The 26,716-nt window shown below is 45.5% G+C and overlaps 1 protein-coding gene and 1 long non-coding RNA gene across 6 annotated transcripts; one reads left to right on the top strand and one right to left on the bottom strand.

Moving 5' to 3' along the window:
• The first annotated feature begins 1,875 nt into the window (after positions 1-1,875).
• Positions 1,876-26,053, top strand: MTHFSD (methenyltetrahydrofolate synthetase domain containing). 3 transcript variants are annotated; one of them, XM_072043693.1, is made up of 10 exons: positions 1,876-1,980; positions 2,149-2,252; positions 3,153-3,212; positions 3,313-3,426; positions 4,022-4,135; positions 6,018-6,108; positions 6,968-7,080; positions 7,245-7,370; positions 15,417-15,616; positions 23,109-26,053. In XM_072043693.1, the coding sequence occupies exons 1-10, from the start codon at positions 1,953-1,955 to the stop codon at positions 23,296-23,298; spliced, it is 1,140 nt and encodes a 379-aa protein (XP_071899794.1). In that variant the 5' UTR covers positions 1,876-1,952; the 3' UTR covers positions 23,299-26,053. The 3 variants fall into 3 exon arrangements, with proteins under 3 accessions (XP_071899794.1, XP_027322635.3, XP_027322636.3); XM_027466834.3 differs by lacking the exons at positions 3,153-3,212; positions 23,109-26,053 and having other exon boundaries at positions 15,417-18,069; XM_027466835.3 differs by lacking the exons at positions 3,313-3,426; positions 23,109-26,053 and having other exon boundaries at positions 3,153-3,266; positions 15,417-18,069.
• LOC119718138 (uncharacterized) lies at positions 17,521-26,053 on the bottom strand. Of its 3 annotated transcripts, none has more exons than XR_005268801.2 (3): positions 25,718-26,053; positions 24,008-24,116; positions 17,521-23,813 (listed from the first exon to the last, which is right to left on the bottom strand). It is a non-coding gene; the product is annotated as an uncharacterized lncRNA (long non-coding RNA). The 3 variants fall into 3 exon arrangements; XR_005268802.2 differs by having other exon boundaries at positions 17,521-23,816; positions 24,030-24,116; positions 25,718-26,052; XR_005268800.2 differs by having other exon boundaries at positions 17,521-23,816; positions 25,718-26,049.
• Positions 26,054-26,716: the final 663 nt, after the last annotated feature.

The raw sequence follows: 26,716 nt of genomic DNA, 5'->3' as shown, positions 1-26,716 counted from the left end.
ATGGGAAAGGCTGCACCAAAAAAAAAAAAAAAAAAAAAAAAAAAAAGATGCCCTGGAAATGCAATTTGGAGTACACAGGATTTCAGAGCCATGGAATCAAAGTGGAGAATTGAAGCAGTTGAAATAAATGTCACCCAGCAGCAGAGTCCTAGGGCAAATATCCCAATTGCTGCAGGGCCAGCTCATTTTGGGAAAGCAAATCCACATGTGGGACTGAGCGGCCTGCAGGGAGGTTGGAGGGAGCTGTAGGTGGTTTGGAAGCCTCCCCTGACCACTAACACATTAATTATCACAATGCAGTTGCTCTCACTCGCTTTCCCTTCCTCAAAGGAGAGGAGGAAGAGTGTGGCAGAGCCGCATCCACCCCGGGTGCTGCAGCGTGGTGATTTTGGGGTGACAACAGACAGTGCTGGCTCTTGCAGCCCCAATGGACATGAGGAGAGCTAAATGCCACCCCGTGTCCCAGCACGGTGAGCCCACGTGAGGTCCCTGCACCCTCCCGGGAAGGAAGACGCTTCCATTTCCTCTGCCGGCAGCACAAATCGCGAGGCCGGCTTACAGAGAGGCCGTAAATGGCTCACCAAAGGCCCAATCCCGAACTCCCCGCTGAGATATCAAAGTCGCTGGGAGTTTTCCGTGAGTAGGAAGTGGAGGAATGAGCTTCAAACATTTAGGCCCAGCTCCACATGGGTGGTCTATTATGCCTGGACGGATTCCCACTGGCTCCAGCAGCACTCGGAGGTAGTGAAAAGGCTCCTCCTCAGCGCACCCCATTGCGGAACCAGGGCTCCGCGTTCTTTCTCCAAATGCTGACGAGGGGTTTCAGTGGGAAGGTGAAGCCCAAGGCACACCACAAGGTTTAGCCGACGTCCACAGTATCGGTCTGAGCTTGAAAAACACATCGCTGGAGGGGGAAAGGCTCCCGGGCCCAGCGGAGCCATGGCCTTTGCTTTGCACTGTGAAAAAAACAGCTCAGCAACCGACAGCAGCCCCAGAAAGAAAATGCGCTCGCATCTGCCCGGCAATACATCTGCAACTATTCAGAGAAGAGCATCCTAATTTGTTCCGCTTTTTTGGCTGGCAGAGCAACAGTCAGCTCCGGCCGTGGACGTGTATCGGCAGCGCCTGAGCTGAGCAGAGCAGAAACCGAACCCCAAAGCCATCTCTCCCCCTTCTCTGACAGGATTTAAGACAAAGCTGCATCTCATCGCTCCCACGGCCCTCCTGTCCCGCTCTGCTCTGCTCGGGGTGGTTGGGGAATGCGTCCGTCCCGTAAATAATAAATCGGATGAATAAATCGTTTGCTGTCCCATTAAATGTGGGAGCGAATTGTGCTTTGTGGGTGCTGGCGGGCCTGCAATGCCACGTAAAGGCTGGGTCGTGCTTCATGTATGACTGGGTGACTTCAAATGGAAAAATAACTGATTAAATGACTGATTTGGGAGTTTATTTTACGAGAAGCGTGCTTTTTTTCCAGGTATAACACATGACTGAAAGGAAGACTATGGGATCCTTGGGGGCTGTTTCCGTACAGAAGCTCTCCCCGATTTCTGCTCCGAGCTTTACTTCATGACGCGGCCTCTCAGGGTCTGGCACGGCACAGGGATGTGGCTGGGATTTGGGGGCACATCCTGGGGAAAGGCCCCTGGGTTGGGGCTGGCATTTTCCTCACAGCATGTAGCACTGCAGAGGGGGCTATGGCGGGAGAGGGGGCATCCCTATCCCTATCCCTATCCCTATCCCTATCCCTATCCCTATCCCTATCCCTATCCCTATCCCTATCCCTATCCCTATCCCTATCCCTATCCCTATCCCTATCCCTATCCCTATCCCCCCCATTTCTCCTTCGCCCTCGCACCTTTTTGTCCCCTCCGCCCCACCGTAGCCTCCGGGAGCGGCGGGCGGAACCAAGCCGGACCCGGAAGCCCCTCCTGTGGGCGGCTCTGGCCGCCATGCAGGGGGGCGCGGGGCCGCGCGTGGGTGAGCGGCGGGGGGCGGGGCGTGACGTCACGGCGCGGGGCGTGACGTCACGGGGGGCGCGTTACGTCACGGGGGGGCGCGAGGGCGACCGTTGGGGGGCGACGGTTGGGCTGAGGGGAGGGGATGGGGGGGGCGGTGGGGGCTGAGCGCTGCCCCCCGGCCCCTCAGGGACATCCAAGGGCGGCGTCCGGGAGCTGGTGTGGGGCTACCTGGAGAGCAGCGGCCTGGCGGACGCACCACGGCCCGTGCATGGCCGCATCCCCAACTTCAAGGTGCGGGGGGTGAGTTTGGGGGTGTGGGGGGGTGAGGGGTGTGAGGAGGGGCTGGGGGTGTGCGGGCTGCCAAAGGGAAGCAGGCAGGGAGGGCTCGCTGCAGGGTTTGAGTGCTACAAGGGGTGAAAAATAGGGTGGAAGGGGGCTCGGCTTGGGTAGGTGGTGATAGGATGAGGGGGAAGGGCCTTAAACTGGAAGAGGAAAGATTAAAACTAGGTGTTAGGAGGGAATTCTGCACTATAAGGGTGGTGAGGCACAGGGTGCCCAGGGGATGTGGCTGCCCCATCCCTGCAGGTGCACAAGGCCAGGCTGGATGGGGCCCTGGCCAGCCTGATCCGCTGGGTGGTGTCACTGCCTATGGCAGGGGGTTGGACCTGGATGATCTTTGAGGTCCCTTCCCACACGAGCCATTCCATCATCTCCCACAGACATGTCGTGGCAGGTGTGCGCTGCGTTTTGTTCATGCCTCACCGGGTTTTTGCACCTCACTCTAAGAACTTAATTTATTGAGCTCAATATAGTCTCTGCAAAGAGCAACTCATCCAGAAAGTGGTTCATCCAAAACCAGCCTCTGTGTCTTGTGTTTAAAGGAACCCATTTGTATTTGTCGACTACGAAGGGAAATTGCCCTTGAGCTTTGAATCGGTTGTGAACGGGGCCAACTTAGGCAAAGTGAGCATACCCAGATCCCCTCTTTTTTCTGTGCCCTGCAAGATGTTAGTCGAGTCTTCAGCCACTGTTGGTATGCGTTTCCTTTGCATAGAGAAGATCACAAAATTAGCAGTGTGTCCCTCGTGTTTCAAATCTGGGGAGGTTAGCGTCTCTACAGGATGAAAGACTAAAAATTTCCCCTCTCTGCTTTGAACTCCTCGGTGATGCACGGTTATTTTATGAAAACAGGGTGCCTCTCATGCTGCGACAAGGCTTCTGGCTTTACAGGAGTTCAAAGCTGCCAGTACTGTAAAAATAAATCCTGATGCTCCCCAGAAGAATGCTCGCTTTCTAACACTAGAAGTAAGTGAATGCATTCCCTTCTCTCCCGATTCCTTTCTTCACACAGGGGTCCCACCAGGCTTGTTGCTCTATTAAAGAGCTCGATGCGTTCAGCAGAGCAAGTGTGATCAAAGTGGATCCTGATAAGCCTCTGGAAGGTGTTCGGCTAGCCGCACTGCAGGTAACTGAGCGCCTTGCACCCCTGAGGAAGAGGAGGAGAGTGGGACAACAGTGGGGTGCTTGGCAGCACCTTGTGGCCAGCTCCTGCCATTTTTCCTGCAGGAGTTTTACCAGTCCTGAGCTCCACAGGGCTGATTATGTCACTGTGTCCTTGCCTTTTGGGCAAACTGCAAAGGTGCACATAGAGTTTTGGTAAAGTAGTGTACTTCTGCAGACCGACAGCTGTTCCCATGGTTTTGTGGTCTAATTCCCAGAAACACATCAGGTGGCCTTACCTCAAATTGCCATACATTTATCACAAGACGTATGTCAGACCTATGACTGTTTGCTAGCTTATTATCATGAGTAGCTTATTTGTGTACACATACTTTAGACCAACAGACGTGTCTTGCCCTGTATTTTTTAAATAGATCCTTGTCTGAAGCTGTACTGTAGTGGAGAGGATTCATCAACCACCACTACACAGTCACCAATGCTAACAACTCGTAGCAAATAAGATGACTGGCCACATGGAGATCTATGGGACAGTAAAAATGTTTCTTTGGTGTAAAACGAGCCTGTCTCATTTTAATGTGGTAACTTTTTCTGTTTCACAGGCAAGGAAGACTTTGCTGGTTCCCACCCCGCGGCTGAGAAGTGGCCTGTTCAATAGGATTGTTCCACCTGCAGGTGCCACCAAGGAGATTCTGCGGATATGTTCTACGTCTCGAGTAGGGACACAAAATGGGCAAAGTCTGAATTAGCATGTGGGAGAGTGTTGTGTTATGACAGTCCAACTAGGAGTTGGAATACCAGCTGCTACCTGACAGCTTGTTCTGTTAGTGTGTTGCTCCTGGTGTTGTGCACACAACCACACATCTTTTGGCAGTATTTAAGTCATGATGCAATCTATTTTTTTCAGGTCTACTTAATTTATGAATAGAACAGCATATTTTGTGAATGCTTTTTGGAACATTATGAACAACTTTCATAGGTGGCTTGGATCTTTAAGCTTCTAATAAATATTATTCCTTTATTATTTCTGCAGTTTTAAGCTAGTAAACCCTATAAGGAGTATGTTAGTGTTTATGGATTTTGCCTGATCTGGTCAATAAAATATTAGGAGTTACTCAGTAGGAAACATCGGTTCTTCCACGGTCTTAAGTTTAAAGAAACAATAATTCTGTGTTTTGCCTCAACTGACGGTATAAAAATGTGTATGTAGTGGGTACGTGGTGGTGTTCTTTGAAACGTGGTGTGTTGCTGCCCTCTGGTGTTAAAATGTCATACTGCACAGCTAAAGTCACTTGGCAGGGAAACCTGTGTTGGTTTACATGCATCGTTACTTGATGTGATAACTTAACTTTTACAGAAGGAATAGTTCTGCTATTAGTTTTATTTCCTTCTTTATCTCCTGCTGAAGGCAATAAAGTTCTAGAGTAACCTAGAATATAACCGAGGTTTGTAAGTTGATGGTAATTAGTAGCAGCTTTCTTTGTTGAAAGTTCTATTAAGGTTATTAATTAAGCTTTTCAGGATTGAAGAGTGCCTTTTTGAAAGGGACCTTTATTTTGACCTGCTTCAGGCCTCATGCCTGATCTAGGATCTTAGGATCTTTATATTGTGAGGATTAACTTAGCACAAGGTTGAATTGGTGTGAAGAGGATTTTTTTATGCTGTACACATATATTAAGAGTGAATGAATACTGAGATATCTTTTAATTTCTAAACATCTGATGTTTGAAAACTAAAATAAAGCTCTGTTTCTAATTTCTGCAACTCTGGACAGAATTTTATTAGGACGTGTCCTTTAGAGAGGATCCTGAAGGGGACGAGGGGGCAAGAGGAATTAAAGAAAGTTGACAGGGCCGTGTAAGGGTTTTTTTTTTCCTCACTTCTCAGGAACGATATGTTTTTCTGTTCATCAGTGTTGTAGTTAGGAAGTTTGGGTAAAGATAGCTTAGCTTGGCAGTGGTACATCCTGAATGATGATCACACAGCAAAGCGTTGAGGAATACAGTCTCAGGGAGCACATAGGCATCTTGAGAATGTGCTTTTAAAGATTTGTGTCTGGAGATGCTGGTAGCGCTGTGTATACAGTGTGAAAAAGAGAGTAATCCAGCATCTGTACCTTGTTGTGCATTTTGGGTACAGTTTAACGTCTTCAGGCTGTAGCCGTCTGTCTAAATTAACCTTGTGATTTGTATGTGAGAGTTAATTTAAGAATTTGTACTGCTCTGGCATTGCTCGTGAACATGAATCTATATCTTATGTAGGAGGGTAAGTTTCATTTGCCCTCGTTTTCAGAAATAGATGCTGAATCAAGGGATTCAAATGTAAGGTTTTGATCCTAAAAAAGCAACCTTGTTTAGAAAATGGCCCACCTCCCTTAGCTCTCCCTGAAGTGTGCCAGAATCCTTGTCACTGTAGTAGAAAATGTATTCTAGGATTCCCTAGAGGGAATCCCTTTCCAGACATTTACAGCTTGGCTATACATGGAAGAAACACTTAGAAACATGGGGAGTCACTTGGATTTATCAAAATACCCTGGATTTCAGCCTCACTGGTTGGAAGACTGCAGTGTGTGAACCTAAAGTTATGTTTTTCTTGCAGGGTATAAAAGAATACAGTGTGCCTGTAGGTCTTGATGGGAAAGTACGAGTGGACCTGGTTGTTGTAGGATCAGTGGCTGTCTCTGAAAAAGGTAAGATAAAACCTTGTAAGCTTTCCAAGAGGAGGGTGTTAAGGTTGTGATTCGCAATGTTACATCTTCATTTTGGCAGACCTGAAAATCTTCTTGGAGCTTAATTGTGGCCTTAAGTTCTGTCTTTTCTGTGTGTCAAATCACTGATCCCAGTCCAAGCAGGAAGATTCAATGCCTGGTTTACAACAATGTTGCGGAGACTTGATGGGCAGGCAGCAGTGTGGTTTAGAGCTTGCAGGCCACTGTTCTGGCCTTCAGGAGAATTACTCAGGCAAGCTTTTCTTTCTTTCTTTTAAAGGAAGAAGGGAGACCAACGTGTTCAGAGACCTGTGCTGCTCTAACAGGGTGTATAAAAGGATGGGTGTTGCAGCTGCTGATTCAGTACCTATCTGGGGATCAGATTTTGCATTTTCTAGTCTTTTGAAGAACCACTGGTGGTGAAAAAATATCTGTTGACTTGACCCGTTGCCTAAAAATAAAATGCACTTTGTATGTGACCCAGATTCCTCTTTACTTATATGAAGTTAAACTGTGCTTGATGTGAGTAGGTGGTTCTAATTACAGTGGGTAAATAGGTTGCTGTGTTAACCAAATTAGATTGGATTTGGTTTGTTCTCAGTGGAAGGATCCTGGCATCTTCCAAGTGTTTGTTGAAACTAATGTTTAACTTTAATTTCAGTTTTAATTCCAAGTAAAGTTGCATTCTGTGAAAGACATTGATCTGAATTCTTGCTAAGTTATAACTCTCTGCTTGGTTTATCTGTTGCAGGCTGCAGAGTTTAATCACATGCTTTTGACAGTTACCATTCTTTCCACTGTGTTTGTGTCTACCCTCACCTTTTGCTTTTGTGTGTTTTAGGCTGGAGAATTGGAAAAGGTGAAGGCTATGCAGACATGGAATATGCAATGATGGTGTCAATGGGAGCAGTGAAGGAGGAGACACCTGTAGTTACAATTGTGCATGACTGCCAGGTAAGATAAAATATCTGCTCTGAAGTGACAACTTGAAATGATTTTGGGGTAGCACCTTTACTTTGTTTCCAGAGTCACTACTAGATTTGCATATGTTACAAGACATCAGGAATTATGCACCAATTTAATGAATTTGTTTTTAACAAATCTCTTTCTTCCTGTAGGTGCTTGACATATCAGAAGAGCTTCTTGATGATCATGATTTAACCGTTGATTATATACTCACGCCAACAAGAACTATCAAGACTAATTGCAAACGACCGAAACCACAGGGAATACTATGGCATAAGGCAAGTTACCTCTGTTAACAATGGCTTACTGGTACCAACATTCTGTTCATAATTTCTCCATTTTTAGTCCCGTAGGGAAAATTACATATAAACACATTTGTTACTTTGGAAATACTTGGAAAAGGAGCAAATGTGTTTGTTAGATGAAACAAAAATACAGTGTAAATGTTCAGTGGTTTGTAGATGGTGATAGTGATGAAGTATATTATTGAAGCTGAAGTTATGGTATCAAATGAATTATAGGGTGAGAGTTGCCAAAACCATCGTTCGTGGAGTTTTAAGAGAAGCATCATTTCTTGTAGTTGTTTGCAATATAACAGCTTATGTAAGACGAGGGACTTCTCCATTTTGTTTTATATCTAATTCTTGAGTGCTTAATAAAACTGCCTGCCTTCAATTTATGAAGACAGTACTTTGGAGACAACTTTATGGCATTAGACTGTGCGGAATGGGTGGAATACTCGCTGCTCCAGTTCTAAAAGAAAAGCATGACTTAGTGGCTGGTACATTGCTGTTTACATAGCAAATGTATGGGGTTGGCTTCCAGAGGACAGAGCTCATTTTCAGGTGGAGGAACAGTGACTTAATACTGCTTTAAATCACGTATCATTATTTATTGACAATGATTGTATTATGCGTTTGGAGTTCTTTGTGTTTGTTTTTTTTCTTCTGGTAATTGTCAGAAACTTCAGTGGTTTCAAAAATGGTTTTGGAAAAGCATTTAGGAAATTATTCTACTGGAATTGCATTTTGGGAAAACGTTTTCTTTGACATTAGATTTTCATTCCAAAAGCCATCCGGTTAGGGAGAAGACATAATCCTGCATGACTGGGTAGCAGTATAAATGTTAAAACGAGGCATAGCATACCCTTTCTCTGCAGAAAGCTCTGGAGAAATACCGCTGAATACTTCTAGGGAAATCAGTTGTTTGGCAAGCGGTGAACAAAGTAAAAAGTTGCATTTGTTAAGGTAATGTATCTACAACAAACAATTCTAGCCAGTACTATTTTTATTCCGATGGTGAGAGAGTGATTTACCCTGACTGTGGTTGAGGATTTGAGGTTAAAATTAAATAAATAAAAGCTTTCTCTGTTCTAGTGCATTTTTTCCATTGAATTATTTTTGAATTATAATTTTTAGGGTATTATTGAATGTAATTGTTTTGAAGGCCTATTCCTTGTGCTCCATCCATCTTGCCAACATACTTTTGATTATAGTCTGTCTCTTAGTGTCAGACCAGTCTCAGTAAGCGGCCTTACTAATGCTTCCCCCTCCACCTCCTGTCTCCTTCCTTTTGCTAGAAACATTATTTAAGGGTCTGGGGCACAGTCTTTTGCAGTGGCCCTTGAATCTTTTGTGTGGCTTTTGCCACTGGTAGAAAGTGAAGTCAATCCCCAAGCAATTTATCAAATTCAACGTTTCTTTTGCATTTCTTTGCTTTGCAAAGAAAAAGTCAAGATTTGTGTTACAGAATGTTGCTCAAAAGCTTACAAAGTATTTGTCTCAACCCCTTGTTTCTAAAGCATGAGGAGATGCTTAGTAGAGTTTTATCTAAAGCCTGCACCACATTGACTTCAGCTAGTTTGTGTCTTGTAGTGAAACTTTTTTTCTGTAGTAATCTCTGCGTTAGTGGTGGTGTCTGAAAAATGCAGCTCTCACTGAACTTTTTACAGCTTTCACTGAGAACAGAGCTCTTTACATGACCAAGCTTTAAGTGTTTGATTGTTAATTTAACATATAAAACAGCTTTTGGCTGTTCTTCAGAGCTTGTGTTGACTAGATAATATCGGAGAACACTAGTCAGTGGGGATAATTATGTTTCTGTTGTTTTGGGACAACAACAAAGTGTTGTCTGTATGAAGAAGAAATAATTTAGCATTATTCATGCACAGGGAACTGAACAACTTGTATACATGTTGTTTGTGGCTGTGGAGGTAACTGTGATCGACTCCTGCACAGAGGGTCTTGGAGGTGGGAGGTCTAGTTAATTGTCAGGTTGCTAAAAAGGTAGGATTTGGTTGGGGCTATTTAAGTGTTTGTCCATCAGCTTTACCTGGATGCTACTACATTATTTTCTCATCCTTTTCTCTACATCCTTTTCTCCTTCAAATCCTGGCTTTGCTGATGTATTCTTGTTCCTCCCTGCAAAACTAAACGAATCAAGAGGTAGTCAGTAAATAAATACCCCACTTCTGAATATGGTGTTTTGTCAACAGAAAGTAGCTTAACTGCTTTAAGGTGGGTGATGTGTAAAGTACATTGCAAAAAAAAAAATCATCCTTCACTGGATCAAGCCGAGACAATGACTTACAAAATGAATTAAAGGTGTTTGCAAACATGGGATTACTGCTAAGAATTGCTGCAAAGGATGTGCTTTCCTAAAGCTGCTAGGATAAATAGCCATTAATAGGTACCCTCTGTTTTCAGCTCATAATGAGGTAAAAGGGTACCTGCAGAGTAAACAAAATGCATATCTCCAGGCTAGGTTTCTGTGCTCAAAGAGGCACTGTGTTTTCGTGGAGTGTTTGTGGTCCTTATGTGCTGTGTGGGAAGGAAGTAGTGAGTCAAGTATGGGAACAGGTGCAAATAATTACATACTGTGATTTTTGTCGTAGAAATGCTGATTTTTTTTAAAGACTTCAAAGGAAGTGTAAGAGTTACAGTGTTAGTACCAGGGAAGCATTATCAAAATAAGTGCTAGGCACTCTAGAAACACATCTAAATTACAAAGGCAATACTGGAACTTGTATACAGGTAAGCTTTCTGCTCTGGAGTTGAGGGGTTTGAAAAACGTGTAAGTGCTCTTGGAGGGCAGCAAGAGCCGCTAAGAGCTGAGCACTCTGGAAAACTTTATTTGGATACCAGTGGAGAGTTATTTGGCTTCATCTGCCTAGAAAATCCAACCCATTGTTTCTGGGAACTCTAAATTCATGAACCAACTTACTTTCTCATTTAGTATTTTGTATGGGTAGCTGTGATCTTTATCTGCAAAGCTGTCAATTATGTGTGTCACAATTGTGAAGTTATTTGTGCTGTGCTTATTTTAAATTGAAACTGTACAGACCAATTAAAATACTTGGGGGTATGAAGAGAGAAATGAGAATGGTTGGTAGAAAAATCACTAGATTCTAGCAAGCATTTCCTTCTGTTTTTTTGTGGTGTTTTTTTTAATCACTCTTTTGCTGAGAATTTTATAGAAGTAGGAAAAAATTTTCCCAAAATGAAATGAACTAGGAGCATCCCTGGGTCTGATGTTGGAAGAGTTTAATATGCAGTGGCAGAGAGACACTGACAACAAACAGCTTTTGATTTGGATCTGCGATAGAATGTTTGGAAAGTAAAATAATGCTGGTTCAGAGCTCAAAAAATTCACACACTCAAGCTGGCAAAATCTTTAGCAGGGACACATTGCCATCAGAAAAAAATTACTGTTGGTTTAGCTCAGGCTTTTTGTTTTGTTTTTGGGGTGGGCTTGTTTTGAGGGATGGCGTGAGCAGGGCAGGCTTCCACGCGTGGTTAAACATCTCGACACCTTTGCAAATCTGACCCTTGCTGCAGAGTCCATGGACTCGGTTTTTGCTGATGGATTCCAAATGTGGGTTGCATAAGTTTCTCCTGAGGGACGCTCGCAGACTTCGTGGGCTGCCAGCTCCCAGAAATATGCCCTCGGATTGCGTGCACATATTTGGACATTTTATCATTCATTTGCACAAAATGTTCGACTGTGCTGGCCCGTCCTAGCTGTCTTGGCTTTGTGCTTTAAACCCCTGTGAGCAGAGCGCTCCTTGAAACAAGCAACTGATGAAGGAGACAACGTGAGAAGTGGGCTCTGTTCTGGAGGCCTTTATGAGGAGTCTCAAGTCAGGCATCGCCCAGGGCAGAAATGAATCTTGTAAACATTTTTGGCCTTCCAGCCTTGGTACTTGGAAGGGTTGGTAGATCTGCTCTACTAAAGATCGTTTGGTCTTGCCCTCAGCCTTGCAGAGCAGGGCAGCAACACCTGTATCCATCATGAGCCATGTGTTCCTCTATCATTTGGTGTGGCCAGATGGGTAGCTATGAGAAGCAGAATTAAATAACAGACTAAGCATCCTCTGCAATCTATAACTGTCCTTGCCTTACGGGCCCTACATCAGAACTGCACTGCCTTTGCTGCCAGGGAAATCAAAGTGGTGTTTGGCTTGGCCTGCACTGTATCAGGGGTCAGCATTACTCATTCTGTCAGAGGACAAACACATCTTTCATTTTCTCCAGCAAAATATTGAAAGTGGCTACATTCGCTCTTCTGGAATAACAGTGGCTGAGGAGAGCCCCGACGTTCCAGCAGAGGCTTTCCAGAAGTCCATCTGCCACTACGTTGTTTTGGGACCAAACCAGGTGTCGTAAGAGTGGGTGCTCAGGGTTAAGTGCTGGGAGATTTTTATTGGCAGGCAGCATCCCAGAGTCTGTTTGCTTCAGGTTTCTGTCAGAGAGGGGCCACATTTCCCTTCTCAGCTCCTTTCCCATAGCCCGGTAATTGTGTGCCAGAAGAATTCATCTACCCTGCTGTCCTCTTTCCCCAAGGCTCTCCCAGCCATGGCAGGGAGTAGGCAGGATTGTTAAATGATTAATTGCCTTTGGTGGAGTTATTTTTAACCTGAATCACTTCAGTTACTGAGTTCATAGCACAGCCCCAGAAGCGCTTCTGGTGTCCGAGCCCAGAAGGCTGAAGCGTGGAAGCGGCCTGGGAATTGGTGGTCAAGGGATAATAGGAAACTTCTTCAGCTGGCTTCGCTGCCAAAGCCAATCATCTAAATCCCAACACTCAATACGAAGTTTACAAACATCAATAAATGGCTTGGCTCTGACTTTATAGGGAAAGGGGGAGCGAGGGAAGGAGCTTCCGCCACTGGGGTTGCCCAGGTCTGCATAATGGGATCAACAAAACGCGGGGCAGAGCCCGAGTCCCTTGTGTCCTGGCTTAGCTCTAAGTGCTAAGCAAGGCTAGGGAGGAGTGACCAGCCGGCACAGGACCAAGAAACGTGCAGCTTGTTTGAAAAAGAGAAGGAATATCTTTGGACTCTCTCCACATGGAAATAAATCATTGCAATCCTCCCCAGCTCACAAGACAAAAGAAACTTTTTTTTCGTGATCGTAATTAGCAACACATTGTACTACCACAAAGGAGTTCTTTTGTTTGGTATTTTGCAACGGAGCAGAGCAAGTTTTTTCCCCTCCTGTGCCACCCACTGCCCCTTTTGCCCTTTTGTCTCTCACCCCCCTGCGCCCCAAAAAAGGTGGTGAAATGATATTCTGAATTCCCAAACTGAGTTTTTCTGCCATTCTTTGACATAAAAGGAGCGAAAAATAGGGAAGGATTTGAAAGCTTTGGCCCAGATGAAAATGTCTCCTAGACTCCAGGGAAAATAGTCTTAAAGGTAAATTCTCTGTCACTCTGTGACAGAAAGATGTCAGTTGACAGTATCAGAACTAATTTAATGTGTTTTTTTGGTTGGTGTGGTTTTTTTTTTGTTTGTTTTTTACAAACAAATCTAAGTGCCAAATCAACTGCCTTGGCTGCTTAGAGGTTTCTCACTAGTATGCCTACCCAGGGCTGCATTTCAGGTAATGATAGGCTTGCTTTGTGGTGTTTTTTGATGATCAGAACTTCAGCTCTTAGAGAAAATTAGTTCATAGTCCTTCTGAAGACACACATGCTATTGCAAGTACATCTACCTGAAGCTGCAGGGACCCTGAACCAGGAGCTCCAGGCAAATACCAAAAACTGCTGGTCACTCCAGTGAGAAGAGAGACTGTACTACAGCCTGGCCAGTTGAACTCTGCTTTAGAAAGTATGCTGACCCTGGATTATCTAAATCTTCTCTTCAGTTTGTCCTTCAGAGACTGGGAGTTCCAGATCCATCCTCTGAATGGCCCTGCTCATCAATTCCCTTAATCTCCTAAGCGGGTGAGATCTCACTCTTGGTAGTATTGCTCTTTCTTGCTAAACCCCCCATCCATGCCTTAGGAGCTGAATTTAATTTCAGGGCGAAAGGAACTGTGCACACACTTGGTAATAGGTTAAGGTTGTTCTTTGGGTCCAGGAGTGATTAGTTGCATGAGAATAGAAAAATGTTTTTCCTGTTTGGTTTAATTAGCATAGAGCTTACGTTTCACATAGAAATGTGACAGAGGACAACAAATGTTCCTAATTGTTGGCCAGTAAAAACAAAGTAAGATGGCTTCAGCCATTGGTTTGATGTTGTATCGCCCAGGGAAGGGGAGTTTGCCGTCAAACCCAGCAGTCTGAATTCCTGGCTGAGAAAAACAAATTAGTCCAGGAATCCACAGAGCAATAAGTCTTCAAAATCTGAAAATGGCATGTACCTTTTAGAGTGCTGAGGCTCCCAGAGCCCCAGAGGAAATCCTTGCCTCTCTGTACTGGCTGCCAGATCAGGCCAGATTTGTACAGAAATTATTCTCAGCCATAAAGTTCGCTTGTTTAAAGGGCCTGATCCCAAACACCTTGACTCTGGGTCTGCAGTGTGGCAGAATGGAGGTTGCCTCTGCCCGTGATGGTTAGCTCTGCTGTTTGATATTATATTAACGAGGCGGAGCTGGGCTGTATGGAAATGTATGTATTTAATTTCAGCCAGAAGTCAAGCTTGCTTGTTTGCTCCTCAGAAGAGGAGTCCTGCCTGGAAACATTTAAGGAACTCCTGCTGACTGCCTTTCCTGTTACCTAAGCCTAGCATTGCCCCCACCCTGTCTTCAATTTTACTCCAGTCACGTCAGACTTGGGTTCCTTTCCCTAGAGATCTGTGAATTTTAGGCTGCTTATGGTGCAGTCAGATTGAAGCTCCCCCTGACAGAATTGTGGAATCAGGAGTTCAGGGACTCTGAGCTGAGCCCTGCAGGTATATATGCAGAACCCTGGCCAGGGTACACTGGTGCTGGTCCAGGACAGCCTGCTGAGGTCGTGGCTCATACTCTTGGGCACAACACCCTGCGAGAGTGGCTTGCTCGCACTGTGTGGGCTACTAGCTTGGGACTCTGCTAGCTCAGGCATCACTTCCCCAGGCTCTGTTTTGCTCCCTAAATTTAAGAATTGGATCTTGTGTTGATGGATGTTCTGCTTGTCCAGCAGCCAAGTACGAATTACTGCTGCTTCCAACTGCAGTCTGCAAGCCAAGAGCTAGACCACATTAGCTAGGGAACCACTGCGTTTCCTGCCAGTCACTGAGTGCAGCCTGGGGCATCTCATGCCTGAGATGGATAGGGTTCAGCTGTTGAGAGGAAGAGCCCTTCCAGAAAAGCTGCTTATGAACTGGGGCTGGATGGAGGGACAGAGAGTTCACAGTTTTGAAGTAAGTGTTTGGACACTCTTCCGTTCTGTGATCCAGCCCAGCAGAGTGGTGTGGGATCTGATGAGTAGCTGCGGGTGGTGCGTGAGGTCAAATGGCAAGAGAGGGGCTGTGGTGATGTGCCACAACCAGAGAACGTGCCTCCAGCTGGGCCCACACTCGTAGGAGCCCCGCTACAAGGCACGCTCCCCAGCTGCAAGCTAACACCATGGTCCCTCCCCATTGTACGACCCAGCCTACGGGATATCCTGTTTTGGGGGGAAAAGAAAGCAAGGAGGTCTGCAGAATGAAAGTGCCTGATGGTCTGATGAATTGTAGGCATGTAAGATTCTGCCAGAGCAGGAGCACAGGCCCTCGGTCAAAGCAAATATTAAGGGATAACAATGAGAATGCAAATCTGAAAACGCCCTGATAAATAAATGTCAAAATCACATAGCTCTGGGTTTGGTTTTGATTTTCCTGCTGGATCTACATTGTATTGCTCGCTTAAAGAGTAACTAATGTTTATTTTTGTCCTGCAGTGTGTATTTAGGGAGCATCTTCAGAATCCAGCCAACAATTAGTAACATTGTGAATGCTCTGGCACTTCAAATGGCAGCAATATAATAAAGTTCCGCTCTTTTTATGGTACAAATGGGCCCTGATGGTCATCTTTTTCTGGAAGAAAAATCTCATAATTGTATCTGTCTTCCTCCTTTTTTAGGTCAGCTATGAGATGCTGGCAAAAATCCCCATCCTAAAGAGTCTTCGATACAAAGAGAAACAGACAGGCAAGGATGTTACCCTCCAAGACGAACATCCAGACTTGGCAAACGCCAACGAGTCAACAGCGTTAAATGAGAAGGCAATGCCTGGAAATACAAGACCACAGGCTGCAATGGGCTCGGCTCAGCTGGGACAACAGTATGTTGAAAGTGATTCTTTAAGTCCCAGATTAGAGGGATCTGGCACGATTACTACCGTGTATGTGGGGAACATACCTCCCAACGTAAGAGTGAGCGAGCTGAAATATGCTTTAAGGGAATTCCATGCAACTCCTTTAAAAGTGAATTGGCAGGGAGCACAGCACAGGGCTTTTCTCGATTACAAGGATAAAGCAGCCGCAGAGAGTGCTGTATCCTCTTTGAAAGGCTTGAGCCTTGGGGGTAATACTTTGCGAGTTGAGCTGGCCAAGAATCAGAGAAACAAAGGGCAAGTAGAAATCAATAGTCAGAAATTAATTTGAATGGAGGGAAAAAAAAAAAGGCGTGTTTTTATTGTTTTGCAAGAAGCTGACCTAAGTTTTCAAGGTTATTAGTATATGCGCTGATCTCTGCAGGCCAAACAACAAAGGCAAAGCCAGCTTTTCAAACAAATGAGGCATACATCTCACAGCTGACTTGCCTGCCCCATTCCTGCAGTTGTACATGCAAAGTGCGTTTGTCAAGATGGATGACAGAGGAGCCTTTTCTCTAAATGGTTGTCCACAAACTACCCACGTTGCGTATATTTGTTTTTCATTGGCCCTGGTTTGATTTGCTGTTCAGAGTGTACATCTGTTAGGCCTGGATCAAAAACCTGCCCTTTGGTAGCTGCGCGCAGCCACATGGAGCGAGGTGGTTATGTTCTGTCATCTACAGATTGTACCTGCAGATTTGTGCTTGCGAGCTTTAAAGCCAGCTGCAGAAAATCTGTCTTAAAGGTTACAGTTATGTTTACTAAGAAACGGTGTTTGCCTGATGCGAGTTTTCAGCATATTTTTCGTAAAAATGGGGGAAGGGACCTTGGCCTATTTGTGCTCTTGAAGAACTGCTGTAAAAACACTGGCTCAGCCCCCAAGTTCTAGTAATAACTATTAACATCAGGTGGAAGAGAAGGTAGCCCCCTTCTCAGGTTTGTTTTGTTAATTCAGCCCTCTCTAAACTTTCTATGTTTTATTTCAGTCTGGGAGAGGAAACTTTTTCTCTCCTACTTCTCCCCAAAACACTTCAGGTGCCTTTTTGATTGATGTAGATAATTATAAAACAGATTCTTTTCCTGATTGTCTTGTCTCTTGTAATGTGGTGTGATTCCATTGCCTCTGTGAAATTACATTAATAGATGCTCATTGTAGTGGAAATGAAAAGCAGACAAACCACAGTCAAAACTTGTTGATGATTAGTCCTAGTTCTTTGAAAAGTTGTTGGAGATAGCAGCAAAGCCCGTTCTTGCTGTGTTTTTGTCACCACCAGTGTGGTCTTCCTGCACCCACAGCAGCAGACAGTGATGAGCGTTAGGGAACAGCACTGACAAATTTTATTTGCAGAAGTGCTATCAACTACTAGCTTAAAGTAAGTTTTTAGACACACATGAACACTTCCAGTGTAGAGGAGAATGATGATTTATGTGGTATGGCTTTTATTATAATTTTTGTTCAGTTCTTCATTCCTGAAAAACAAGCTGAATTTTGGCTGAACCATCCTTTCTAAACAGAAGCAGTTTTGCCATTGATGCTGGGCACATAGTCAAAGTAAGCATCCAAATGGATTTTTTTTTTTTAATGTATAAGTTGGAAACTCTTTTTAGCCAGAGGGTACTGTTAAGTATATTTTAAGTACATTATTATGCCTCAAGGGTCAGACATTTCATACAGTATTAAATAAAAAATTCTGTTATCATGTGCTCTGCACAGGAGGGACTCAAGGAAAGCATTGCTTCAACTTCCTGTAAGGTCAACGTAGGATAGGTTTCTGAAGTAGTGCTTGTGCTCTGCTGAGCTCTCTTTTCCTCCAGCTCAAAATTATTTTCAGTGTCACTTAGTATGAATTCAGACATGAGCACTTAGGGGGCCTCTGCATCTTGTTTCAGTAGTTGCATGCTTCAAGGATAGGAGTCAGGGGTTATGCTACTACTGCAACATACTCATTACATCATTGGCTTAGAAAGCAGAGGAAAGAAAAACAAAAAATAATTACACATCACTGCCTTCCCCTTCCAAATGATGGCGAATTAAGTAACATGATCATGTGATATTCTTTTTGACTCTTGCAATACTGCTTGCGTTGGTGATGACGCCCAGGTGACCTCAGCAGTTAAAAAGCATTATTCTGCCAGGGAAAACTTCAGTTGTCTTGAACTTCCCCTGTTATATTGCAGGTTGAACCAGCCTTCTATGGTCTGTGAGAATTTCATCCTCTGATTTTTTTTTTTTTTTTTTTTTTTTTAAATCTCTGAAGTTTCAGTACAGATAAGAATAACCACTGTTGACCACTTAAGGTTTTTTGGGAGGAAAATAATGGTTTTTTGCTTTTCACTGAGGCAGAATGAGTTAAAAGAAATTTATAAGTGATAAATGATTTGTATGCATGTGTAAATAAATACTTAAAGGTATTTCTAAGTTTTTTTTTTTTTTATGCTAACCTTGGTCGTCTGTTTTTCGATTGCCAGAAACCACAACATATAGTTTCAAGTCAGCTGACCTCCAAAGGTAATGGGAAAAAAAGGCATTCATACGGGTTTTCTCTGTCTTCTGCAAGTAAAATCTTACATTATGCCAAGGGATTTATGTTTGTGGTTCCATCACATAAGCTGTGCTAGATCTATATCCATGTAGCCAACCTCTGTAGTTATCTTCCAGCCTGTCACTTTTTTCAGTCTTATGCTTTGTGAGACCACATTTCACATAATAACTTGTTACTTTCCCAAAAGGCAATTAACAGTCCAAACCACACTACTGGGAAGATATTAACTAGACAGAGATATGTAACTGCAGTTAGGCTCTGAGAAGAAAAATAATTACTGTACGCTTAAGATAAATGGACCATTCATTAGCAGTTTGAATGAACTGGAATAATATTGATGCTGTGATAATATCCAATTTAAGTAGTCAGTCTTGATCCAGGTTGTTAATAAATGGCAAGGTCCTTTGGGCCTTGGCATCGTAAAGTCATTAAAACTTGTTTTTAATTCAAGGTAGCAGCTGCTCCAGGCTAGAGTTTGGCAGCCCACTGCAAACCCATCTGTATCAGCAGCTTCAGCAAATCAGTAGTAGCTAGCAGGGGTACAAGCTCTTGATGCAGAGATGACAAATGAACAACATCATGCAGGAACAAATCAGTACAGGCAGCTGCTGAAAACAGAACCTGCTGCTACAGAAAGCTCAGCAGGGTTCATAGCCTCTGTGGAGGGTTTAGTACTAAGAGGTTGTTATATGAAGGCAGAGCAGCAGTCATCAGAACTCAAGTGTGGTCTCCACAGTCCTGCAGGCTTAGGGTGGGTGCTTTACTTTCACCAGGGTTTTCTGTTGGCAAATACAACTCAAGAACATAACCCCTCCCTTTTTTAGAGATGAAAAATCGTAACAAGTCCTAGCACATCTACGGATTGATATAGGATTCCCACAGTGAGAACCAGAAGTGCTGTTGTAGGAACTTAAGTATTTAAACTTTGAAAAGGAAAAAAAAGCAGCATGACTTGCAGCAAAGCTGTTCTGCAAGCTAACCTGTGAGGTACACCACAGAATAGCTCATGCTGTCTGGAATGCATCATATATTAACACATTCAGCAGGAGTTTGACCTTGCACATGCTGAAGTCAATGTGATTCCTGTCTTGGCCAGCAAGGGAAGCAGTGACAAGGATGGTACCCTTACTGCCACTTGGGAAGTTGCTCATCTTTAGCTAAGAGACATTTCAATGCAAGATGCTAAATTGCTGTTTAATTAAGTAATGTAAGACTGCCCAAGGCACACGCCTACATGGCTTTCTGGCATCTCTAGCTGTATAATGTGGATTTTTTCTTACAGGCTGACCAAAATTCTACTTGGGGAGACAGCAGATTTTGAAGAAAAAGTGAATGGGGCAGTTTGCATCTCTTAGATCTATTGTTTCAGGCTCTCTGCACGCTCAGGAAGACATCAGTTATACATGAGTCACTTCTGACTTTTCTCTGAATCCACAAAACTGAAATGTAATGCTTTTTAGTGAATCCTTAGACTCTGATCTCATAATGAAACTCGAGGAACCGAAGCCTGCTTATGTTTCACTTTGGCCAGATCAGGACTACGCAAGATATTTTAGCAACAATCAAACCACAAAGTCCATGCCCTGAAGAATTTACAGTCTGAATTAACAAGCTTTAAAGATGAGAACCTTTACTAAAGTAGTAACTCTTCATTTTCTCCTGGTTATATTTGTGGCCCTGTTGCTAGCACCTAGGATGAACTTGGCTACATACACATAGATAGGGTTTGTGCCTAATCTCAGGTGGATATTGGCCCCTACAGTCCCTCTTTGTTGCTGTGACTGAAGCACTAGTCTAGGGCTGCAGAAGCCTCAGTGCTTCAACCCTGTTCTCTGTAATTGCCTTTTGGTGACCGCTCATGGCCAGAACAATGGAGGGAATGTAATTCTAGGCGCTTAACCCCCAGCCTCCTTCTGTATGCATGGTGGGATATCCTTGCTTTTTATGACTCTCATGATAAAAACATTTACAATGAGAAAGAAGTGCCTGGGTGCTGAAGAAAAAAAGTCTAAAATGCCTGTGATAGATGTGCAGTCTGCATTTAATAGGAAATGAAGTGATCCCTAACACAGACTTGATTTTAGTTCACTTGCAGCAGCAGAAGAGCCTGTGTTTCACTGCTGTGTGATGAGAAGAAAAGTTCAGCAGTACAATGGGAAATACTTTACTGAGCCAACTTTGTTCAGAAGTAATTAAAAATGAGGTCTTTCTATTCTCTGTGCAGCCTGATGTCCTCGCTTGTCATGTGGTTCGATGCATTCTTTCCAGCTCCTTTCATGGCACAAACAAGTTAGGATGTTGTTATTTCATGCCCCTCTTTTTAAGGGTTCAATGGGGAAAGATGCTGAACAGCTCCGGAGGCTGGTCAGCGTGAGCAAACCCAGCTCAACTTCCATGGCAGCTGAGAGGGTGCAGAGTCCAGCAGCGACCACCCTAGGTGTTACAGCGTGTGTATGAGCTTCCCGGAGCGATTCTGCCCCCTCTGCTCTTCCTCTATCCCCACTTGTGGGAGAGATGCAAAGAGAAAACAGTATCGGATGAATGGAGCCTCCACCAGCTCCACCAGGCTGGAGAACATGGTCACTTTGGAGGGGTTTTTCTTTTGTTGAATATTAGTCACAGCGTGGTGTGTGGCACAGAGCAGTGAGGCAGCATTGTGATCTGCTAACAATAAAAACGAGGTGGCTAAATGCCACTCGGCACTGAAAACTATACAATCATGAGGGTTTTCCTTCAGACAGCTATGTCCATGCATTTCCTGGAACAAGGACAAGGCCACACAGCTTCAATCCACCAAAGACAGCAGCGAGTAAACAAGCCATCTTGCTGTGGAGTCTCCTCTGAGTGACAAGAGTCAGAGATTGTTTGTTTCCATGGAGAGAAAAGGAAGAAAAAGTCTCAACATCAGGGTGGGAAGACAGCAAATCCTGCTCCTGTGTCACAGCCAGGTCCCCATCCAGCCCTCCAGCGCCTCCATTCACATTTGTCCCTGGTTCCCTCCCAGAAAGCAGTCTTTAAGGACAGAGGACTTAGCTCATTATCATTGGAGACCAATAAAATATCTGGGGAAAGGGATGGTTAAATACTGGCTTCAAGTCATGTCTTTTTTTTGTTTTAAATTTAATCGTCTTACAGTGCTCCAAAGGGAGAAACAAACATTTTTAGGAAAATGCTTCCATTGAAAATCTAGCACTGGCTCTGCATTTTTCTCTACAACTGCAGCAAGGGTTGAGGAGGGGGAGGAAAAGCATGCACTGGGATTTCTCTCATTCCGGTTCCTTAGAAGGAACAGCCCCATGCAGCAGTTCTGGCTCTGGAGGAAACATCTGTGGCTGTGACCATGTTAGTCAGGGAAACGTACCCCTCTGTGAGGTAGGCTTTTGTGTATGAATGCCTCTATTTCCTCATTGCCATCTATTAAAGATTATCTCTATACAAGAAAAGTGCGCCATTTCCCATGTTTTCATGTATAATGTCTGCAGTGTCTGCTGTAAACATCATGAAAAGTTTCTCTGCCCCTCCACTGACATAGGTAGAAAAGTCACTGCTTTTCATCTTTCAAAGCACTGCAGAAATGTTTAGGGTCGTGTATCCTGCCATTGTTCTGGGCTGGGCATCTCACTGAAGTCACTGGGAGAAATGACTTCAGGATACGGACCTATCTAGTCAATCTTTATGGTGGCCCCAGTAACATCCAGGTTTTACAGATGGAAAAACGAGGAAGGCAGAGCTGGCTCCTGCTAGACCAGATGCAACTGGTAATTCCCAGCAGTTGGGGAAACAACTGGCGGGACAGGTTAGAAACTCATCAGAAGCTCTCTCCCTCAAAAAAGAAAAACAGCGTGGTGACCTTTTGGCTTTTTCTACATGACAGGTGGGCATCTTGTATCTTCCCAACAGAGCTGCAGCATCGCAGCCACTCTGCTTCCACACAGCCCTGCTGTGGTTGGGGATCCTGTGATCCTCTGGATCCTCCTGCTCCAGAAGAGCCTTCTGGTCAGTCAAGGCACTCAACTGCAAGCCTGTCTCCAGTCCAGGGACATAAATCACTGCGCTCTCACCCCGTGAGACAAGATGGGGAACAGAATCTGAGCTCCTTTCCCTGAGACGTGCCTCCTCCAGAGGTCTAGCAGATCAACTATGTTGTGGTCCACCCTTCCCATGCAGAAACATGCAGGGCTAAAGCAGGGCAATTTTTTTCTTTAAGAAATAAGGCAAACATTCAGGACTGTTAGATGAGAGGAAAAAAGGGGCAGGGAAGGAAGTGAAACATTCATGAAAGGTTGCAAAAACCTCTACATTTCTAGGCATTAGTGTATCCACTCCTGCCACTCCTTAGTATCTTTGAGCAATCTGTTAGAATAAAGTTAATCATTCAGACAAGAGTAATACTTACAGTTTTTCCAGAGGGATATCATGTTTTCAGAGTCTTTCCAGGCACTTGCACTGCTCAGATTCCAAAGTCTGGTGTTTCCACCTCTCTGAAGGAAGCGATTACTCAGGTAGTTGATCTGCAGCGTCTTTTCTTTACCACCATATAGGAACACAATCGCTGTAATAAGTCCAGCTCCAAGTGAACTCTTGGTACTCTAAGTCCCTGCAAAACTTTCCAGGCTCTGACATACTGCTTTCTCAGGTGTGTTTGCTTATTTTTTCAGTAATTAGCCTGAAGCTGAGCTGAGCCACAGAACTGCACTTTCTGTACCATTCTGGGTCTTTCAACTCCCGCTGCCTCAAATAAAGAAATGACTATGTCCAGCCTCTAGTATTTATGTCACTGTAAGAAACACTGAAGTGAGGTGGCACTGCCAATATCCACCCATCTTAGTCCTTGATCAAGCAGATCTGATCTCTAGGATTGACATTTGCTCTGATGTATGTGCCTGTGACCATGAATTTCAACCTCTGACCTGCAGGCTTCTTGGGATCTCTCAGAAAACCTACAGGAAGTGTCTGAGAAGAGGAGATTCATGTTTGCCTCAGATAATGGGGAACTGGTCTCGAAGAACCTCTCATAAGCCTGTGCAAATAGACAGCTGTCCGTCCTGGAAGATCAGTAACAATGAGTTTTATTCCTTCTTTTATCATTCCTTACTAATATTCTGATTTTAGTTACTTACTGGGCAGGAGGAGTACTGGCAATGAAAGTTTTTTTTAAAAAACAACTGAGCTGCATGCCTCTCCTCACTTCTTGAGCCAATCTGATAATTGTGGCTATGAATAACATCAGCTCACGATTGAAGAGCTGCTGCTAGCACTCTGGGCATCTCCTGCTCATCATGGGGGTCTCTGTCAGCCAGACACACTCTCCCCTGCATCATTTATGTCCCTGAGATTGACTGCCAGTGCCAAAGATTTTTTGGCACAAACATACAAATGCCAAGCCTGCAGGAACAACCCTAGCACTGTCTTCCTGCAGAAATTGGTATCAGGCAGGAGTTAGGGGTGTAAGCACGCATGGAAAGTGAGAAAATGTCCAGCTTTGGTCTTCCAAAAGCAGTCAAAGTCCCCTTTTGAAAAGTGAAAATTCCTGATGTCCACTGATGCTTGTAGGTCCCAAATTTATTGGATTCAATATAGAAGTCAGGCACCCAATTATCCTGATGGATCTGAGCCTTCACCTGCTAAAAAGTACAGACAAAACTTAGAACTTGGCCTTCTAAATACCCGTTAAAGATTCAAAGGATCTGTTTCCACCAGCAAAGTCTCCAAAGTGCCTGGTTTTCTGCTAGTCTGCATAGCCACCCCCATCCAAGAGCATCACGTGCGGAGTATACATGGGATTCTCCGTGCCATGTATCCCCAGCTGCCCCACCTGGGGGTAGAACAGGCCTGACCCAGTTTGTCCGATGTGCTGAATCGCCAAAGTTTCGATGGTAAATTTGAAGATGCAGGAAAAGGGCCGTTCTCTTGTGGACCTCCAGCTACCAGAAAGCAGAAGGAGAAAATAAAATAAATAAATAAATAAATGGAAAGGAAAAGGAAAAGAAAGGAAAAGAAAAGAAACCCCCAAGCCTGCAGCACCCACCCCAGCAGGGCGCACGGAGGGAAGGGCGGACGCCTCCCGGAGCGGTGCGCGGTGCGCGGCACCAGGTGGCGCTGCCGCCAAGGGAACGGCTCCGCGCCGCCCCCGGGCCCGCTCCCCCTCCCCAGGTGCCGCCCCCCGACCAAAGGAGCGCAGCATCGCCCCCCGACCCCCTCCCCCGGCGGGGACCTCAGCCCCGCACCGCCTCTCGTGGGGCTCCCAAGCGCAGCTCTCGCACCCTGGGGGCTTTCTGCGCCCTGCCCGTGCAGGACCGCTGTGTGCCCCCCCCAAAGCACGCAGCCGTGCGCACACGAGCGTGCAAGGAACAGGGCAGTAAGCGTGCACATCCAGCTCCGTGGCAGGGGAAGGAAACAGCCGGGAAGCATCGGGGCCACCAAGGCCTCTTGCCACCCAAACGCTCTGCAGTGGCACCACCTGGCCCTGGTGCCCGGGGATTTCTGGGTTCCCCTGTGCCACATCTGGTCGGAGGCACCAGGCCTGTTTCTTGCTGTGCACCGAATTTCAGCACAACAGCTTTGTATAAAGCTCATGGACCACTGCAGGGTATCAGCAGTGAGAAACTCTCCTATAGTAGAAACACCAAAAACAAAGAAAACCAGGTAGTTTTATCACCTATGGATGGGGCAGCGGGTGATGAGGAATAGCGAGTGGATCCCCGATGCTCAGCAGAGCCACATCATCTGACCACGGCTCAGAGCTGGGCAGGGGGAGGCCGTTACGTGAGCAAATACCATATTTCTGAGCAAGCCTATTTCTCCTCTCCTCTTACAAGGCTCCACCAGTGTTTCTGAACAAGCTTATTTCTGCTCGCCTCCCAGCAGAGCCCACCCGACCACAAAGACATACACGCAGATCTGCTGCTACAAAGGGACCGGTTGTGATAGCGGCTAGGTTTTTTGCCGTCCCCTGGGACACCACATGCAGGGAAAAAGCGGGTTTGTCTCGTGCAGAACAAGGGCTGGGGGCAGGAGCCCGTAGGGTTTCATCCTCTCCTCCCCGGTGGAGGTGTCTGAGATGGAGAGCTGCCTGTTTAGACTGCGCTCACTGGCTTGAGGAGTATGTGGCGTCCACGGTATGCGGTGGTTCTGTTTTTCCAGGTTTGGCGGCATGGGGCAGGGGAACCGATGGGAGGGAGGAAAATGAATCATGAGAACCTTTGTTGGGGACCAGATATCAAACCTTGCTCAGCCTGGACCCACGGATTGCAAGGTGTTTGTCTGCCCTTTCCATCCCCTGCGCGCACCAAGCTGTGAGCAGATCGATAGTACACATAGAGGAGCAAGTTCAACGTGAATCTGAAGGATGAAACGAATCTTAGGAGTGATAGTGAGATTTCAAGGAAGGAAAAACCACTTGGCAGAGACTGAACTCCTCACCCTGAGCCTCTATCTCAACCACACCTAGCACAGATATGTGCGTCAGGAGCGAAACCTCAGCCTTCAGCTTGTACGTTAAAAAGATGGTAACAACACAGCTCACCTCCAGCAGGGACGGTCAACAGTGCAGAGAACAGAGGGAAGGATCCGTCCAGAAAGGCGTAAAAACAGTGGAACCCCAGTAAATGTTGCACATTGATCACCACTAGCCTACCCAGACCTACCCTTGAAAAAGAAACACCCAAAAACAATAAGAAGAAGAAAAAATCCGGGAGAGAGGCCTCCACCAGCTCTGAAAAAGCCTTTCCCACCTGCCTTAATTAGAAGAACAATTAGATATTTTGTTGGTTTGTTACCGGCTGAGTTTCCTTTTAATTAAGCTCATTACATAAAGCTGGGCTAATTAGCACACCATAACCTAATTTGCCTGTAAAAAGAAAGAAATACCCGACGAAGGGATCACATTTAGCCGTATGCATCTCGGTTTTTATTGGTTTTGCTCTATGGATGGCTTCGTAGTGTAAGCTGATGTGGGCGCGTTGGCCTCCGGGTATCGTAAAAGAGGAATTGCCTTGGGAGAGCGGGTAACAACCCCCCCCTCCGCAGCCACCAGCCTGTCCCCATCCTTGTCCCTATCCCCAGCCACCCGCTGTCCCACAGGCGCTGAGGGTGCGGATCTGTCCCTGCCGAGCGCAGCGCTGTGACCCCTCGAGTCGCTCCAGCCCCCTGTTCACCCGCTTGAATTTCTTATTTTGATTTTTGAATTATTTTTAATTTTTCCCATGGCGAGAGAAAAGCCTGGGGGCGCCTCCACGGCGCTGCCCCAGCTGACGCGGCTTTGCCGAGCCGGCCCGCGGCCGCTCTCCCCTTGCCGCGGAGGTTCCGCGGGTGCCCGAAGCCGCCGGGGTCCCGGCCGGCCCCGAGGAGGAGAAGGAGGATGAGGAGGAGGAGAAGGAGGAAGAAGAAGCAAGAAGGAGCCGAGATGTGGGGCTCTGCAACGACCCGCCACGTCCCCGAGCAAGAAGCAAATTGCTGTCGGGCACCGCGTTTCGCTTTCTCCTTGGGCAAGGCGATAACTCCAGCAAAAAATAAAATAAAATAA

Source organism: Anas platyrhynchos, chromosome 12 (assembly GCF_047663525.1).
Source record: "Anas platyrhynchos isolate ZD024472 breed Pekin duck chromosome 12, IASCAAS_PekinDuck_T2T, whole genome shotgun sequence".
Taxonomy (NCBI): domain Eukaryota; kingdom Metazoa; phylum Chordata; class Aves; order Anseriformes; family Anatidae; genus Anas; species Anas platyrhynchos.
The sequence above is the reverse complement of the archived record's forward strand: the minus strand, read 5'-3'. Positions and strand labels throughout refer to the sequence as shown.